Here is a 17,309-nt window from a genome sequence, read left to right as displayed (position 1 = left end):
AGGAACCTTAAGAATGAGAGACATCAGGGCCACATTAAAGCATTACCCGACAAATTAAGGCAACTCTAGATAGGTTATTTGACTTCAATGGATTCTTGTGAAATAGTGGGATTGGATTGGGTCAAATTATTGCATTTTATTTCATCTTTGGACAAAATTTACTTACATTTCTTTACTTGCTTTTTTGTACATATATTAACTATTCCCGATCTCTTCAAATCTACAATTTTTTTAAAACTTTGTTATAACCACAAAATATGTAGTCACCTCACCCCGGTCTTATTATAATATATATATATATATATATATATATATATAGGGTTATGATAGAAGACACCTTTTGTGAAGGTGTCTTTTATCAAGTTACTCTATGAGCATTTGCGAAAAGACACCAACTTACTTTTATGAAGGTGTCTTTTAGCAAAGTTATAACTAAAAAGTGAAAATCACACCTTAAGGTGTGACTTGATAAAAGACACCACCAAAGGGTGGCTTGTAACAAAACCCATATATATATATATATATATATATATATATATATATATATATATATATATATATATATATATATAGTATTACTTACATTTTAAATTAAGAATCATACATGCTAAAGAGTTTCACATCGGATAAAAGATGACCTGAATGTGTTTATAAGTGGGGGTAATTCCTACCTTAAAAGTTGGATTTGTAGGATCATTTTAGGCGCAACCACGATCTATTGGGCCACCTGCTATCAGGTCACCCACAAGTTTCTACTATCGAACCACCCACCATTTATATCTACGAACCAAGTGGAATAGTGCTGGTCGTGATAACATTTAAGAATATAAAAAATACACACAAGTTTTGTTCTTTGTAAAAGTTGGTGTGTGTGTGTGTATAGGGCATATACAATTGTTTTGAGTTTTATACTATTGTGATGTGATTTAATAATTTGATTGACTGAGCTAGATACATATACAAAAGGCTACATAGAACAAAATGTTGAGTCATTCAGGAGCTATTCTTCCATGGTCACAAGACCAAATAAATAGTCTTTGGACACACTCACATGAAGATATTATCTTTAAAATATTTAATTATTTTGTTATCAATTTTCTTTTCATCATTAAAAAAATATTTGTTTATGTGTGTGTGACCAAACACTATTTGTTTGGTCTCGTGACCATATTAGAATTTCTCGTCATTCAGTGGCTATCAATATCATGGGGTGTGGCTAATGGCAATTGGCAATAAGGACTTTCCACTCTAATCACAAGTTCTCAATATTTTTTAGTTACGCCTAAGAATCTAGGATTGTCATTTCTGAGACAGTATACGAATATTTCCTTATACATAAGAGTAATGATATTTTGACAACCATTTGATGACAACTTTTGTGACAATCTTACTTTCCTTTCTTCTCATTGGTCAAAAACAATAGAGAGAGAAAAAGGAAGAGAGAGGATAAGTACATCATGTGAGTATGAGAGAGAAAGTTGTACAAAAGTTGTCATAAAATGGTTGTACAAATATCATTTCTCTATACATAATTATAATTATTGACGGCATTTACAGACAGCATCACAACAATATCAATTATCAAATACCGTATATGCTTCTGGCTGAACTGAAACACATAATAAATATGTACGTTCTGGAGTTTATTTGACTGTATGTATGTAAGTACTAGAGCTAACGTTCAAAAATAGAATATTTAAGTGATTTGGATTGTGTGATCTCATAATCCCATGTTCAGCCAGCCAATCAGTGGCCATTTTATCATATTTGACGGTATATATTTTCATGTAGATTTTATATCTTAAATCTAAAGTAAGAATTTGAAATCTTTATCTTCCCATCTTGTTCAAACAACCACTAATGAACTTAGCATTTTTGAATGTCTGATATGTATGGTTTATTAGCACATCTTTGAATAAGCAACTCACCTAAAGACTATGATTTTATATGACAATTTTTTTCGGACGTATATGACAATCTATTGAAATCATGTTTTATAATGATACTTAAATTAATGTAAATGTTTCTGACAAAAGATGAAAATAAATCGACACAAAGTACAAAAACTTTTATTAAGAAATTGATGATACGACGAAAAATAAATCATATATGCATAGTACGTACGGTATACATACAGAGAAGAGGACATGTCATAGACATTTTGTCTCGCTTTGAATCTGTTTTTCTGCCTCTTTAATGAATAAACAGAACGTAGTGGTTTTTCTCTTCTTTTGTGGCTCTAACTCTTGAAAGATAACAATCTCTATCTTAATTGTTTTTCATTGAAATAGTACATTAGAAAAGAAAAGGGGACCTTTTTAATTTAATTCCCATTCATTAGGCCTTTATGCTGCATTTTTTTATACTAAACATGATGCATTTTTCTTCGTTTGGGACCAAACTAACTTGTTAAATTAATTACTATGGTCCCTTTGTGGTCTATTCCGATGTACAATATCATCCTCACACACAACCTAAACATGGAAGAGGTGAAACTAAGCAAGTACAAATATGTTGTAGGTTTATGTCCAAATCACACGACTGAAATTCAATGCTGCCAGTACCAACCAGTTATCTGTGCCTATAAACAACAATGCGTGTTTTTACGGTGTGTTGAATTGAATTGAATCAACTCTAACACGCTCTAGTCTAGTCTAGTGTCACACACCACACCACTAGTCCCTCCCATTTGATTCCTTTTCAATAAATACAGTTTTTTTATGTCTGGCTAATTGAGGAAGGTGAAAATTTCCAACATAAACACGTTGGAAGATTCTCTACACATATTAGATTGTCAAATAGTACTAGTTTTAGAATTTGAAAATAACAAGTGTAAAAAATGCATAAAGAAAGAAGAGGCAGCCAAAGAAAAATTTGGATTCCCTAAAGTCAGAAATTCCTTCATTTCCTGCATTTAGGCAAAAGTTTAGGGTAATTTTGTCTCTCTTTTTTTAACGGTAAAACACTAATTTCATTTTTTAAACATAAAAAACATTGCATATAGATTGAATTGAAATCAAATGGATATGTACAAATCAGAATCCAATTTCAAAGAAACATCCTATCTTGTTCTGTGCAAGGTTCATAAGCCATGAATGACAAAGGAGGACTGAGAAGCTACAATGTTAAATTCTATCTAGTTACGGATACTTTCTTTGACTTTTGCAAGCTTGTTTCGACAATGGTGGTCTCTCTCATGGTTGTCCAAGTAAACCACATGTTCGAAAACCAAATGATAGTGAGAGAAGAATGTCGGGATTGATGTCACTCCCATTTGATTCTTCAACCTTTATATTATTTCAAAGGCTCTTTCAGAAATTTCTACAAACATCTGAAGTGTATTCTAAAAATAAACTACCCATAAAAATGCCCCATACAAAAGAGACCCCCATCAGACAATATCTGATGGAGGTCGTTTCTCATGACTGTTAGATAATAAGTTACTGACCTTTTTATGTTTTTAAGTTAGTAGAAATTACGATATATTATCCAGTAACCCTTATTTTTAAATGTTATGTCATTGTCATTCTAATAAAGAAATGCGAGTTGGTTAATGATATCGAATTAAGATCTGTGCTCTCAAAGACTAGATTCGAGCGAGGAAAACATATTTGTTGTTGGTGGAGGGAAGGAAAAACATGGTGGATTTTGGTCATAGGGCAGGGGAAGAAGCAACAGAGATGTAGAGTTAATTATTGTATGAAAGGATGAGGAAAATCCAAAAATTGGGAGAAAAATAATTCCCAACATGGGAGGGAGGAGGCTCCAGAGGAGAAAGCCAAGACACACTCCACTAGAGAGGGGCATTCATAAAAATCAATGTTATAATGGTATAGCGGCCTAACGAAAAATGTTGTTTCTCACGAATTGCAAAATCAGAACAAACCGTCAACATTTAAGATTACTCAAACTTTACCTCTCATGCTATTCGTCAAACAAGACTTTGAAAGTTTTAGTATTTTTGTAAACAAATGATACATTGTTTTGTGAGATTCAAGAGTCACACCGTTCGCTACATATAGCAGTATTCCTAGAGGAAAATGTTGTTTCTTACTAACTGCCAAATCACAACAATCCACAAACGTTTAAGATTACTCAAACTTCACCTCAACCCTCCCATGTTTTCCTTCAAACAAGGCTTTGAATGTTTTACTACTTTTTTAAACAAATGACACATTGTTTCGTGACATTTCTTAGTCACAACTTTCGCTACATATAGCAGGTAGCCTAAATGCACACCCATCATTTTTCTTGACAAACGTACTAAAAGGTGTACATACACATCCAACATTCAAATTTTGCCTAGATGCAAGAAAATCTAAAAAACACTCAATTGCAGATAATCCAAATTTGTCAAAGGTCGTTATGATGATGAGTAATATTGTTTTAAATGAGAGGTTAGATATCTCTCGCGACTATGATTAAAACCACATTAACCGTATTCAATCACAATTCTCTGCAATTTAAAGAATCACGACACAATTGTGTCAATTGTCAATTCTAAGGGCCGGAAGTAATGGAGTGAAAGCATTATCCATTTTCATTTGTTGCTTGCAAAAGACACATACAATGCATGTTCCTTGCTGTATCAGTAAGTTTAACACATGAAGAATATTTTAATCTTACAATTTAAGTTACATTACAATAATTCTTTTATTTTTTCCCCCTTTTTTTTTCTTCCCTTTATTAAATAAAAATTATGAGGCTTTTCTTCTTACCCTTTTCTTCTTTTATGACTTAAAATGAAATCGTCATCATCATCGTCATCACTGTCAGTATCAATTTTTCTCTTGGCTTTAATGTCGCCATTATTTGATTTCGGCTGCGGCTTCTGTGTAGTTGCAGCATTATTTGATCTCTGTGGCTGCTTCTGTGAAGTTCCTGTTTTAGTCGGCGGCTTTGATGATGATTTTATGGGAGTTCCTGTTCGAAGTTCCTTTTGCTTCCTCTGCTTCTTCTCAAATGCTTTCTTAGCTTTTTGAGGGGACAACAACCCATGTTCCATCAACCTGCACAATGAGGTGTGTAATTTTATGCCTTAGTTTGTAATAGCAAGGACAATGACAAAAACGGCAACAGAAGAATGCTCCGCTTAATGCAAAACAACATCATCAGTTCAATACTCAAGCACTGATTCTATTGCTTATCTTGAATGCAAGACATCATCATCATCATCATCAGTTTAAGACACAACGATTAATATTTTCTTTTGTGCTAGGGGTTAATCAACTCCAAAATCAGTTATTGAATCCTACAAATCGAATGTGAACAGAGGAAGCAGAGAAACAGAATAGGAAGATATAAGGATTAGCAACAGGCAAGACAGATGCTACCTTACTATGGGACATGAAGAATCGCGACAAATTTAGAGCTAATTCTGATACCATCATAGTAACCATTGCTAGATTTTACATTATGAACATTCATTTTCTTTCTCATCAACAATTTAGTTCAGAATTAACTTTGTACCACTTACATAGATCATCATTATTCAATATACATTAAATAAAAAAAGGAGAGAAGTTAGAGAATATATTTAATTGTCTAGGCATTTCCTTTTAAGAAAAAAATATAAGATGACAGGGAATGAGTTATTAAAGCCCTAACTAAAATAACACTCGGTTTCCAGGGGCATGTCTCTGCACGAATGCAAGGTTATAGATAAACATAAGCTTAAATGTATAGACACAAGTTTGTAGTTTTTCTACTACAAATGTCTATCTTAATGACACGAAGAGGAATCAGATACTTGCAAATGCATTAGCTGACCAGCATCCTTTATTATTATGCAGAAGTTGCCAATGTGAGACATGAATGGAGAAAGTATGAGTCTGCGGACACAAGTGAAGACCATAATGTTTATTATAATGAAATCCAATGACATGAAACATTAATTTTATCAACTAAAACAGAACATTTTAATCGGTCATCCTAGCTACAGCTAGCTATCCTGGATGAAAGTTAGCATAGGATTAGACACATATCTTGATAATATCAATATCATAGCAAACGATAATTCCGAGTTTGGCAGGGAGGTAAATAAAATCTGGTCAAAGATTATTCTTGCCAAGGATTGAACTCAGGTGCTTTGGATTGATTTGATCTTAACTGAGACTCATGAAACCCTTGAGCCCAATCACTTGTTTTACCAGGGAAAATCTATATCCTTATATGAAGATATTTGGCATGAAAATAACTTGTATTTCTAATTGGACTATTGTAACAAATTATCCAGAGTATCCAAGCAACATGGCTCATGAAAACTCAAAATATAAAACATGAAGTTATTGGAGACGACTTTAACACTAAGATCCAAACATAATGAATGATTTAACACTATATTATTCACAATTCACTAGGAATTGTTCAAAATTGCCAGTTTCATGCAATGCATGCATGTTAATTTCATTTCATAGAAGGGCAAGACATGGATGATTAACAACTGTGAGATTGGAAGGAAACTCACCAAAATTCGGCCATTTCACTTGTTGGTATCTGTTTTGACAATGACTCATAGAAAATCCTCAGGGGTTCTTTCTATCAACATAAAGTTTGAATATAATGAGTTGATTTCCCAATGGATTGTAAATTCAAGAAATAATAAATAGAGAGAAATTGAGAACCTCTTCAGGAGGATCATGTTTCTGACCAGGCAAACTGTAGACTTTCCTCTCTCTCACTTTGGTACTTGTTGTTTTCGTCTTTGTCTTTGTTTTCGATATTGTTTTGGACGAAGACGCAGACATTGTCGTCGTTGGTTTTGATTTAACCTATCAAGTTTATAAAAAAAAAAAAAAAAAAAAATTGTAATCACAACTAAACTAACATATATAAATTGCAACAAATATCAACCAACTAAGTAACCACCTTCAACAAACAATTCAACTATATCTAACACCAACTAACATTAATCAACACAATTAGGCCAATTAAATAATGAAAAAAATCCAAGAAAAATGTAAAATTAAGAACAAGATAACAAATGAAATTGAGAATGAAAGTAGTAGTACCTCAGATTTAGTGACAGTGGTGGTGGTGACAGATTTCATCTTAGAATCAGGTGGATGTTTGGTTGATGAGGTATTGAGCTTCTTATTGAGAGATGAATTAGAATCAGTAATCTTTGGTTTAGAGGGAACATTTTGGGGATTTGACTTGATCTTAACCGTAGTGCTTTTGGTCTCAGCCATGTTATTCAATTTTATTCAACCAAATTTAACTTTGTTAATTTCATCAACAATGGATTTGATATTGTTTTGTGATGATATTTAAAGAGAAAAAGAATTCTGGGATTTTAAGAAAGATTGCAGGATCTTTGTAGCTGCAAAAGAAAGATTGAGAAGAAAAGATAACACAGATCTTAAGGTGGGGACCACAGAAACAGAGTTTTTCTTCTTTCCTTATACATTGTTTTTCAGTTTTTCACTGATTTTCACGTTAATTAACGGTGGTCGGAACACACGTGTAACTGTGTGTTAGTTAACTTTAAACATTTACTCCTCTGCTTCTGTTTCCATTTTCATTCTTTTTGACTAAAATTGTTTCTATCTATTTACTTTCTCTATTTACTACTTTTGACCAATACATAATCAAAAATTCTTTTCAAAATTAACTTTCAACATTTTCCATTTAGGAAAAAAAGGATTAAAATAGATAAATTGTTGGTCTTTCGATCCTCTTTATAAAATTATTAAGAGTATTTTGATGATATTTTTTATTAATTTATATTGTAATTGAAAAAAGTCTTATAATTTTTATTTTATTTCTTTACAAAATATTCTTATAAATAGGACATCAGTAAAAAATCTCAAGAAAAGAGTATAGTGCAGTATTGCAGTAAATTTTTTATTTTTTGGTCAAAAAAGAAAAAAAAAGTCGCTTATTATGATATGATAATTAATTATTATTTATTATAGTATATTTTTTGAAAAATATGTATTATTGTAAGATTTTTTGACTAAATTTATTATAATGTAATATTGTTAACAATATTACATTATAATGGTAAAAAAAAATTGAATCCACGTTATAATGGTAATGATCTCACTTGCATAAAAAAAATAATGACGACCCATGAGTAAGGGTGTTCACAGTAGGGGTGTTCAAAACCGAACCAACCCAATAGAAAAACCGCAAACCAAACCAATCCAAACCAAAACCGCAAAAAACCGCACTTGGTTCGGATGAATTCGGATGACTTTTCCACTGAACCGCGCGGTTCGGTTCGCATCTCAGCAACCGAACCGAACCAAACCAAACCGCAAGAATAATGAATATTACTTAAATATGTACTAGCCCAATGACATAGCTCAAGAATAATCTCTTTTGATTCGATTTTTCCATCGTTGCACCATCAGGTTCGATTATAATTCTTTTCCATCTTTTTCAATTCATTTCCAGTGATGAATTTGTTTTCTTTACTTCCCAATAATTTGTTTCATGCTTATGTTTCTTCTTAATTTTACCTATTTTGATATAAGTTTTACCTAATATTTTATCATATAAACATCAAAATAAAATGTCCTATGTTTATTTTGTAACAAGTTGGCAATATTAGAGTTAATGTAATATTTTTTTATCTCGCGATAAACCGCACAAACCGAACCAATCCAAACCGCATTGGTTTGGTTTGGTTTGGTTTGGATGACTTTTTAAAAATCAACCGAACCAAACCAAACCGCATGCTTTTTTATCTCGCGGTTTGGATGACTTTTTTGCTCAAAACCGAACCAAACCGCACCGCGAACACCCCTAGTTCACAGTGCATTTTGATTGATTTTAAGGTAAAAAATCATTTGATTAAAAGATAAAATCAAATATGGTTTAATTTTGATGTCTCATTTAAAACAAAATCCGATTTAATTAAATGCAGTTTAATTTTGATATCTAAATTACAATATTTTTTAAAAAATCTATCAATATTATGAAGATATGTTAAAAAATATTTTTGATGCAATATATTACATATCATATCCCTAATATCCCTAAAAAATAATTACATATAATATATTAAAAATTAGCATTATGACTAAGTTAGAAGAGACATGTATCATCTTGTCCTCATGAACTTAACTCAGTTGATAGGGACAGTGCATAAAATAAAATATGCAAGGTCCGGGGTTCGAACCCCGGCCACCACAAAAAAAAAAAAAAACATGTATCATCTTATCTAATCGTTTTAAGGTTTAGGTTTTTCATAAGCGACTTTTGTTTTTCTCATATATTAAAAAAAATGGTTAGTAAATTTAATGTATCCATTTTGTAAGTAGATCTTTATAAAATACACCTTGTATATTAATGTTTAACTATAATTTTTTATTTTTCAAGATCAACTAGTTGTATCTATCAGGGGTGTGTTTGAAAAAAAATTAAAATGTAGGGACAACATCTTTATTCATAGAGCTTATATTTAGGGACAACATCTTTATTTAAAGCAGACTTATACTTATGGACCGAGGGAATAAAAAACACATATTAAAAAAGACTAAAATATATGTATATGGTTTGGTTCGATTTTGGAAAATAAATCAGAAATCATATTCAATATGAGTGGTTCTCATCAAAAGGATAATCAAACGCTTTCAATAATATTAAGTTTTGTGCGGTTTTCAATTTTGTTTTATCGATTTGCAATTTTAATTTAGATCCATTTCAAACAATGAAAATAAATTACAACACTTGTGTATTTCTCTTTTTCCGTGAATACAACACAACAGCTCAAAACAATAAAGAGGATCTTTCAAACAAATAAAATAAAGAGGTTGCTTAAAATAAAAATAAAGAGGTTAATCTGTTGCTTGCTGTGTAGTTTTCCGTTTACAATGAATGTTGATTTCTTCATGTTGGGGATAAAAATGACCCTCAACAAGAACTAATGATTTTTTTCCTACCAGCATATTATTCCTGTTTTAGCTGTTATGTTTACACAATGAGTTTTCTACAAAATTGACACATGATTACTACATCTAACTTGTATAGAAAAGTCTATTGTACCAAATTGAATGAAGAAGCATGTGAAACAAATCATACTTAACAGGCTCATGATGCCAAATAAAATGTTCTTGCACCTTTTTCACCCTCTTCTGCATCTCCAAGTATTTCTCTTCCGATATAGAAAGTAGTATATCTCTCAAATAAGCAATATGTCTCTCCTCGATAAACACAGCAAATGATTCCCAATTCAAAACCTCAAACAAAGGAGGAATAAAATTATCAGATATGATAACAGGAATGCATTCGTGAAATATCGCCTCTACCACACGCGGACTATTAACTTCGTGACCCCTTGCACAGATACAGAATTTGCTACTCCTCATGAGCTCGATGTAGTTTGCATTACCTTTGACATGCGGCAACGGACCGGATATTTTCATGTCAGGTTCTTTGTTCTCCCATAACTTCAACAGCATAGGCCGAACGTAACCGTGCAAACCACCAGCAAAAAATGCTAGGATAGGCCTCTGAGATGGAGGGTTGCCACCTAGATTTTTGACAGGATTCTCAATTGATCTTATATATGTTTCTGCAAGAGATACATCTTTTCCTATCTTGAATCCTACTTCAATGTCAGCATTGCAAAGAGCTCTGATGCAATTAAGCATGCGCCCTCTTGTTTCTGCAGGAGCCTGAGAAATTGTGCTTGTTAATTATTCTTCCACTCAATTACTGATGCGACTGAAATTAATGGTTCAATCATAAATAATGGTTAGGCATGTTCTGTTGTAAATACTATAGTCCAAAAGCAAATAGGTTACATCAAAAACAATTTTCCCTGTATTTGAGTGAGATGGTTACAAATTACTCCTTCTAGACTTAAATAGAAGCAAAAAAGTAAATGCATTCAGTCCAAATGCATGACGAAAAATGGGAAAATTATAGTTTTTGTTTGTGCTAAGGGGCAGAAAATGCATTAATCATAATTTGCACAAGTATAAGCAATCATACACACCCAATCATGGCAGGCAACGACAAAGTGATCTGTTCCATTAGTTCTATTCCAGAAAGGGTACTTTCCAGCAATCATGTCAACATGATTTTTCATGTAGTCGATTAAATTCGAACGTTTGTGTGAATTACGAACATAAAGAGTTAGCTGCAACAATCTTGAACTGAAAGGTATGTAAAACAAGTGAGCCTTCTCAGGATCTTCAGTGGTAAACTGTTTGTTTCCTTCCATTAATTTCATAAACCATCCTTCAGATGCATATATTCCATCCAGTAATGGCTCATGAAAGATTGGCTTGTCTCCATCCGCGTAGATATAAACTTTGAGCATCTTCTCCATTAGTTCGTAACTCCTGCAAGAGACACCGAAGGAAACTAACATAACTACTAACTTACTAATCAGCATAATAATAAGATTCAATTAGAATCTTGGTCAATTATGGTTGAACCTTAATGCAGTGATTTAGCTCAAGAGTAGATTCTGTACATTAAAACATGATAATTTTTATGATACCTACCTTCTAAACAAGGAGACATTTCTGTATAAAGGTGAGTAAAGTCTTGAATCATTCATAATGGTAGGTGCATTTTCAATCTCCGACTTCGCTTTCATTATTTCCACATTAACAGCTGAAGAACTCGCCGGTTTCTACAAAACATTAAAAACGAGACAAATTAGAAATCAAATGACAACATTCCATCTACACATTGTAACAAATGGCACATAATCCAGTACATACCAGTAGCTGAGAAGAAGCATGACTACCCTGTAACATTAAGTTCATCTCAGATATCGTAACCACTTTCAATGGCTTCTTTTTGGAATTCTTCGAAATCGTGGGCTTATCGTTACCTTTTGTTGCATTGTAATTAGCTTGCAAAGCTTCCAAAATTCCATCCTTTGGATACATTTTTGAATCAAAGAATGTTCCGTTGGACAATGGCACCATAGGCTGTGGTGCAAGCAAGGAAGATTGAATCCCTTGTGATGTTAAATTTACATCTTTTCCAACAACAGTTTCAAGTTCTTTACTCTTTTCTGAATTTGTAACTTGATCTAATGAAGAGGCTTGAGGACCAATTGCTATATTTCGTAATGGATTAGTAGAGTTTGAATTTGAAGCATTTAGTTTCACATTATTATCATCAATTGTAGAATTAACCAAAGGTGTATCCAATGTAAAACTTTTGATTCTGGCAGTAAGTGAAGAAAAAAACTTACTATTTGGAAGTTCAGAAAACTGAAGAACTAAAATTAGAGCTACTATTATTCCTAACAATGAAACTAATCTTCTTGTTTCTGCTAGACATAGAAATCTAAAAAATCCCAGATCCATGTTACAATTGCAGAATGTACTAACATACAATACACGTACCACAAGAAAATGAATCAAGGTTTAATGGAAACTTCATGGATCACCCATCATGAAATGGTTCATATTTGGAATTTTCAAGCAAACCCATTTGAGATCAGGTACAAAAGTTGCTAAATTTGGTGAAGGTTTTTGATGGGTGAGTGAAGTGAAGGAGATGAATGTTGTTGTAAGAAGAGAGAAATAACGTGTTACCGGATCATGAGAATGCACCGACAGTGGAGAAAGGATTTGTTTATGCGACTTTTTATGTTCTGTCTGTTTCAAAAGGTAAAAGAAAAGAAAAAAGAAAAAAAAAGACAAATATTAAGATGTGCCCTAAGTGCATATGTTAGGAAATTTAAAATAGAAATAATTGTCTTCAAAGTTGTGCATTCAACTTTTTAAAGTCAAATTTGTGTTCTCTTCTATAAAAAATTTCTAATTTTGAATTCCTTACCTTCTGCCCAAAAACGTGTCACCGTTTGCATAGAAAAACATAGGAGTAGAAGATCGGAGAAAAATGAGGAGAGTAACATGCAAACATCAAAGCGAAAAAGTCAAAAACTTGTCTGTTACATCTACCAGTAAAATGGTTTAATAAACTCAAGAGTAATGATATTTTGACATCCATTTGATGACAACTTTGTTGACAACCTTGTTTTTCTCACTTCTTATTGGTCAAAAACAATGGAGAGAGAAAAAGGAAGAGAGAGGATAACAACATCATGTGAGTATGAGAGAGAAAGTTGTCCAAAAGTTGTCAAAAAGTGGTTGTCAAAATATCATTTCTCCAAACTCAATTCCCAATTTATCTCCTTTTTTTGTCACCTTGATGTACATTTTTAAGTTGTACCATTTTCATAGATACGAAGTTCAAAATATTTTTGGCAGTATTCCCAAGGTTTAAAAATATTCCCAAAATATTTTTAAGTATGTAAACAATTAATCCAAAATTCCAAACGCACACTAGTGATGCTAATATGTTTTGAAATCCATGACTATGTTATATGACATTATTAAACAACACATCCACACCATATGATTCACAAGACACGGTAAAATTCAATTAAACTGCCAATCAGCGAAGGAATAGGATTCATAAATTTATTTACACAAAAAAACTCAAAAGATTGTACAAATAAATAATATGACATTGTAAATCAATATCTAGGCACTAAAGTTTCTTAACTTTCAAGTGAAAATTATTATTATATTTTTTTACAAAAAGGAATGAAGAAAATCCTGTTTACTCTACATGGAGTGTCTCTGAAATCACAAAAGTAATTTATCTAGTTCTTGCAGTGAAGACTCTGCTGTACCAAATAGAATGGAGTATCATGTGAAATATATCATACTTGACAGGACTCTTATGCCAAAGAAAATGCTGCTGTACTTTTTTCACTCTCATCTGCATTTGAAGATACCTCTTTTTTGGGATGGAAACAAGTATACTCTTCAAATTTGGAATATCCTTCTCCAAAACAAAAACAGCAAACGATTCCCAATTCAAAACCTCGAAAAAAGGAGGCACAAAATTGTCCGATATAATAACCGGAACACATTCGTAGATGATAGCCTCGACAACTCTTGGACTGTTTACTTCATATCCCTTTGGACAAACACAATACTTGCTGCTTTTCATGTACTGAATGTAGCTCCTGTCTCCCTTCGACTTTGGCAGCATACCGAAGATTTTCATGTCGGGATCTTTATTTTCCCAGTGCTGCAGCAGAATTGGACGGACATAACCGTGCATACCGCCTGCAAAAAATGCAAGCGTTTTTCTCTTTGAAACCGGTCTTCCCCCGAGGTCTCTGGTGGGATTTTGTGCATTGCGGACGTAAGTTTCAGGAAGTGACACGTCCTTCCCTAACACGAAACCTTCTTTGGCATCGGCATTGCACAGGGATCTTATGCACTTTGACATCCGCTGCTTTGTTTCTGAAGGTGCCTGCAGATTGCAGTCCAAAGGTATATTATGCAAAGAAAGAAGGGTACTAATAGAATTGATAGTTTACCAAATAAATCATCAATTTAGTTTCAAATTGTAGGTGTCACATAATTTGGTGTCTGAAATTGATGAAATTTCAAAATAATCCTTGAAATTGAAAATTTGTGATCACTTTTGGGCAGCCCAATTTATTCCCTGAAATCGTCTCAAAGGGACTTACATGATCAAGGATTTTCAATTTCAACAATCATTTTTTCAGATTTCGTTAATTTCAGAGACTAAATTGAATGACTACTATAATTTCACAGAATAAATATATTGGTGATTCAATCAAGAGTTTAACAATGCATGTTTTTGTTTGCAAACAACAACAATGAAAGCATTAGATGTGAAATAGTAAACAATTATAGCTAGTGCCTTAACAAACTGACACAGAAAAGACTCACTGATTGAAGTGAGAAAAACATACCCAATCATGGCAAGCAACAAGAAAATGATCAGCACCTCCTGTTCTATTCCAGAAAGAATGTTTCCTGGCAATCGTGTCTACATAGTTATTCAGATACTGCATTAGGTTCCTATGACTATGTGAATTTGAATCATATAATGCTTCCTCGAGCCTTCGAGAACTAAAAGGTAAGTAAAACAGGTGGGCCTTCTTTGCATCTTTCGTGACAAATGCTTTATTAGCTTCCATCAACCTCATGAACCATCCCTCGGAAGCATATATTCCCAAAAGATATGGTGAGTGCATTATTGGCTTTGACCCTTCTCTGTATACATACACTTTGAGAGTCTTTTCCATCAATTCATAGCTCCTAATAATTGGCAGTTAAGGTGAAATGAAAATTTAGCAGTAACAACAAGAATATTGCTTCATATCTCACGAAATTGAGCCAAAAAAAAGAGAAAGACATCATGAAATTCAGCACTTTTCACAAATTTTGAATGAGCCGATCAATAAATACACTGATATTCTGTAGACCCTTTGGATAAACAGCTTAATAAACACTCATGGCATAAGTGTTTATCATATAAGTACCTATGCATAAAGTACTACTATAATAAAAGATATAATAAAATAAAAAATATTTTCATGTAAGCACTTATCAAAAATATTTTCAAAAGTTATCATTGAGAGCTTATGAAAATAAGCTGAAAACAACTTTTGGATAGGTCATAAGCTGTTTCCATATGCTCTCCCTAACAGTGCCACAAGTGCTTATGTCATATATATGTTATCAGAAGACAGAAAAAAGTTGAACCTGTTCATCATCTAAACCATAAATAAAAAATATCTCTATATGTCCAAACAAAATGTAGTTCACAATCACATACCATTACAAAAATAGCATTAAATTGTAAATTGTTGGAGTAGAGTTAATTTGCAGAAGATGCGTTTGAACCATTTTCAAAACCAGAAATACCATAATAATAAAATGATACCTCTTAAACATGGAAACATTGTGAAAAAGAGGAGCATAAAGGTTTCCAACATCAGTTACAGCTGGTGCATTTTCAATCTCTGATCTAGCCTGCAGTAGCTCTTGATCAACAGCTGAAGACCACCTTGGCCTCTAAACACAAGTTAGCAACATAAGAACAGAACACAAGAATACGCGATATTCATAAAACAAATAAACAAAATTACATTTACTCATATACCATAGATCGATACGAAGCATGGCTTTGAATCAATAGCTTGTCCATATCTGATATTGATGTTATCTCTGGAACTTTTATAAGAGAACTTGTAGTCACCTTAGGCACAGTTACGATAGAAGAATTATTGCTCGTTACATTGACGTCGTCTTTTAATGGCTTGAACCTCTCATCATTCATGGAATCAGTAATTTCAGAGTCCTTTGATAAGGCTTTTGTTGGAGGACTTGTAGAAATTTTAGAATCATTGGATAAAATTTTTGTTGGAGGAGTCGTAGTAGGTGGTGGAGTTAAATATGTTGGTGCAATTGCAGGAGAAAGGGAATGAAAATTATGATATGAATTGTTGACTTCCCTTGACAAATCCATACCTATAACAGTTCTTGAAATAGTGTCATTTTCCTGATACACCCTAGTTTCATTAACTTTGTCAAGAGGTTGTTCTGAATTTGTTTGATTCAAGAAGGTCATATTGTTACTAAATATTTCAGAGGCAGATGGTGAATCTGCAGGTTGAAATATACTACTACTGCTACTACTAGGATATGAATATGATGTAGGTACTAGAATGTTACCATAAGGTAGGTCAAAATATTGGAATGCTAAAATAAGTGCAAAGGTAATACCAATAATGCATAACAATTTCTTTCTATCTAGCTGAAATAAGGAGAACACTTCTTGACCCATTTTGCTAGAATTACCGAACAAACATTAACATGTGAAGTCTGCAAATTATAACACAAGATCCAGTGAGTGAGAACTAAGAAACATGGTAGATATGATAGAAATAGAAAGTGGTTTATTTGAAGTTGAAGATAGAAATAGAAAGTACCTACCTGGTACTAAGTAGTTCCGGATAGGAGCGTCGAAGTCAAAGGAAGTTGTAGCGAAGCAAAACAGGACAAAAGCGGTGCTGTTGATGTTCGGTCGGACACCAAACTCCCCTGTGATCCCGTCACCACCCAGTTTAACGGTTTTCCTCTCTCTCTCTCTTGACGAGGACTTAGGACAGTAAAAATATAATATTCTTCTCTTTTTCTCTTTAGTAGTAAAAAAGAAGAAGCTGTCAGTCAACTATTTCAAGAAAGGAATCGATTATTATGATACCCCTCTGTCTCACAATAATAGTCGTTTAAGGTTTGTGCGCGGTAATTAAGGAAATGATTAATTGTGTTGATTTCAATGGTAAAATCAATATTATTTACTAATATACCCTTATTAATTGTAGTAAGTGGAATAATTAAGTTAGATGAAATTCAATAAATAAGGGTATGGTGGTGGAAAAAAGTAATAAATGATGCATTGATATTCTAAAGTGACTATTATTTTGAGGCAAGGAAAAAATGCTAAAGTGACAATTATTGTGAGACGGAGGGAGTATGACTCATAAAATCATA

The 17,309-nt window shown here is 32.8% G+C and overlaps 3 protein-coding genes across 3 annotated transcripts; all 3 read right to left on the bottom strand.

Annotated features, from left to right (window-relative positions):
- Positions 1 to 4,517: 4,517 nt before the first annotated feature.
- On the bottom strand, positions 4,518 to 7,323 carry LOC146942734 (uncharacterized). The gene is made up of 4 exons (XM_085756795.1): positions 7,011 to 7,323; positions 6,624 to 6,770; positions 6,467 to 6,537; positions 4,518 to 5,009 (listed from the first exon to the last, which is right to left on the bottom strand). The coding sequence occupies exons 1-4, from the start codon at positions 7,188 to 7,190 to the stop codon at positions 4,715 to 4,717; spliced, it is 693 nt and encodes a 230-aa protein (XP_085612921.1). The 5' UTR covers positions 7,191 to 7,323; the 3' UTR covers positions 4,518 to 4,714.
- Positions 7,324 to 9,765: 2,442 nt separating this feature from the next.
- On the bottom strand, positions 9,766 to 12,537 carry LOC146942733 (putative glycosyltransferase At5g03795). Its single transcript, XM_085756794.1, has 4 exons — positions 11,685 to 12,537; positions 11,463 to 11,593; positions 10,949 to 11,297; positions 9,766 to 10,625 (listed from the first exon to the last, which is right to left on the bottom strand). Exons 1-4 carry the CDS (start codon positions 12,279 to 12,281, stop codon positions 9,966 to 9,968), a joined length of 1,737 nt encoding a protein of 578 aa, XP_085612920.1. The 5' UTR covers positions 12,282 to 12,537; the 3' UTR covers positions 9,766 to 9,965.
- Positions 12,538 to 13,338: 801 nt separating this feature from the next.
- Positions 13,339 to 16,925, bottom strand: LOC146942732 (putative glycosyltransferase At5g03795). Its single transcript, XM_085756793.1, has 5 exons — positions 16,749 to 16,925; positions 15,916 to 16,637; positions 15,697 to 15,827; positions 14,720 to 15,068; positions 13,339 to 14,250 (listed from the first exon to the last, which is right to left on the bottom strand). Exons 2-5 carry the CDS (start codon positions 16,597 to 16,599, stop codon positions 13,585 to 13,587), a joined length of 1,830 nt encoding a protein of 609 aa, XP_085612919.1. The 5' UTR covers positions 16,600 to 16,637; positions 16,749 to 16,925; the 3' UTR covers positions 13,339 to 13,584.
- Positions 16,926 to 17,309: the final 384 nt, after the last annotated feature.

Source organism: Medicago sativa, chromosome 3 (assembly GCF_051527215.1).
Source record: "Medicago sativa cultivar Bolivia chromosome 3, Bolivia_mono, whole genome shotgun sequence".
NCBI classification, from domain to species: Eukaryota; Viridiplantae; Streptophyta; class Magnoliopsida; order Fabales; family Fabaceae; genus Medicago; species Medicago sativa.
This window is presented reverse-complemented; position numbering and strand designations above follow the sequence as displayed.

Bases quoted from the DNA above. Each gene is read 5' to 3' on its own strand.
- LOC146942734 (XM_085756795.1), bottom strand. From the start codon at position 7,190: ATGGCTGAGACCAAAAGCACTACGGTTAAGATCAAGTCAAATCCCCAA. The intron at 6,771-7,010 runs GTACTACTACTT...TAAACTTGATAG, and splicing joins CCACTGTCACTAAATCTGAG to GTTAAATCAAAACCAACGAC. The intron at 5,010-6,466 runs GTGAGTTTCCTT...CTCATTGTGCAG, and splicing joins AGTGAAATGGCCGAATTTTG to GTTGATGGAACATGGGTTGT.
- LOC146942732 (XM_085756793.1), bottom strand. From the start codon at position 16,599: ATGGGTCAAGAAGTGTTCTCCTTATTTCAGCTAGATAGAAAGAAATTG. The intron at 15,828-15,915 runs GTATATGAGTAA...ACTTGTGTTTAG, and splicing joins ATGCTTCGTATCGATCTATG to AGGCCAAGGTGGTCTTCAGC. The intron at 14,251-14,719 runs GTATGTTTTTCT...TGCAATCTGCAG, and splicing joins TTGTTGCTTGCCATGATTGG to GCACCTTCAGAAACAAAGCA.
- LOC146942733 (XM_085756794.1), bottom strand. From the start codon at position 12,281: ATGGATCTGGGATTTTTTAGATTTCTATGTCTAGCAGAAACAAGAAGA. The intron at 11,594-11,684 runs GTATGTACTGGA...AATGTTTTGTAG, and splicing joins ATGCTTCTTCTCAGCTACTG to AAACCGGCGAGTTCTTCAGC. The intron at 11,298-11,462 runs GTAGGTATCATA...TGTCTCTTGCAG, and splicing joins AATGTCTCCTTGTTTAGAAG to GAGTTACGAACTAATGGAGA.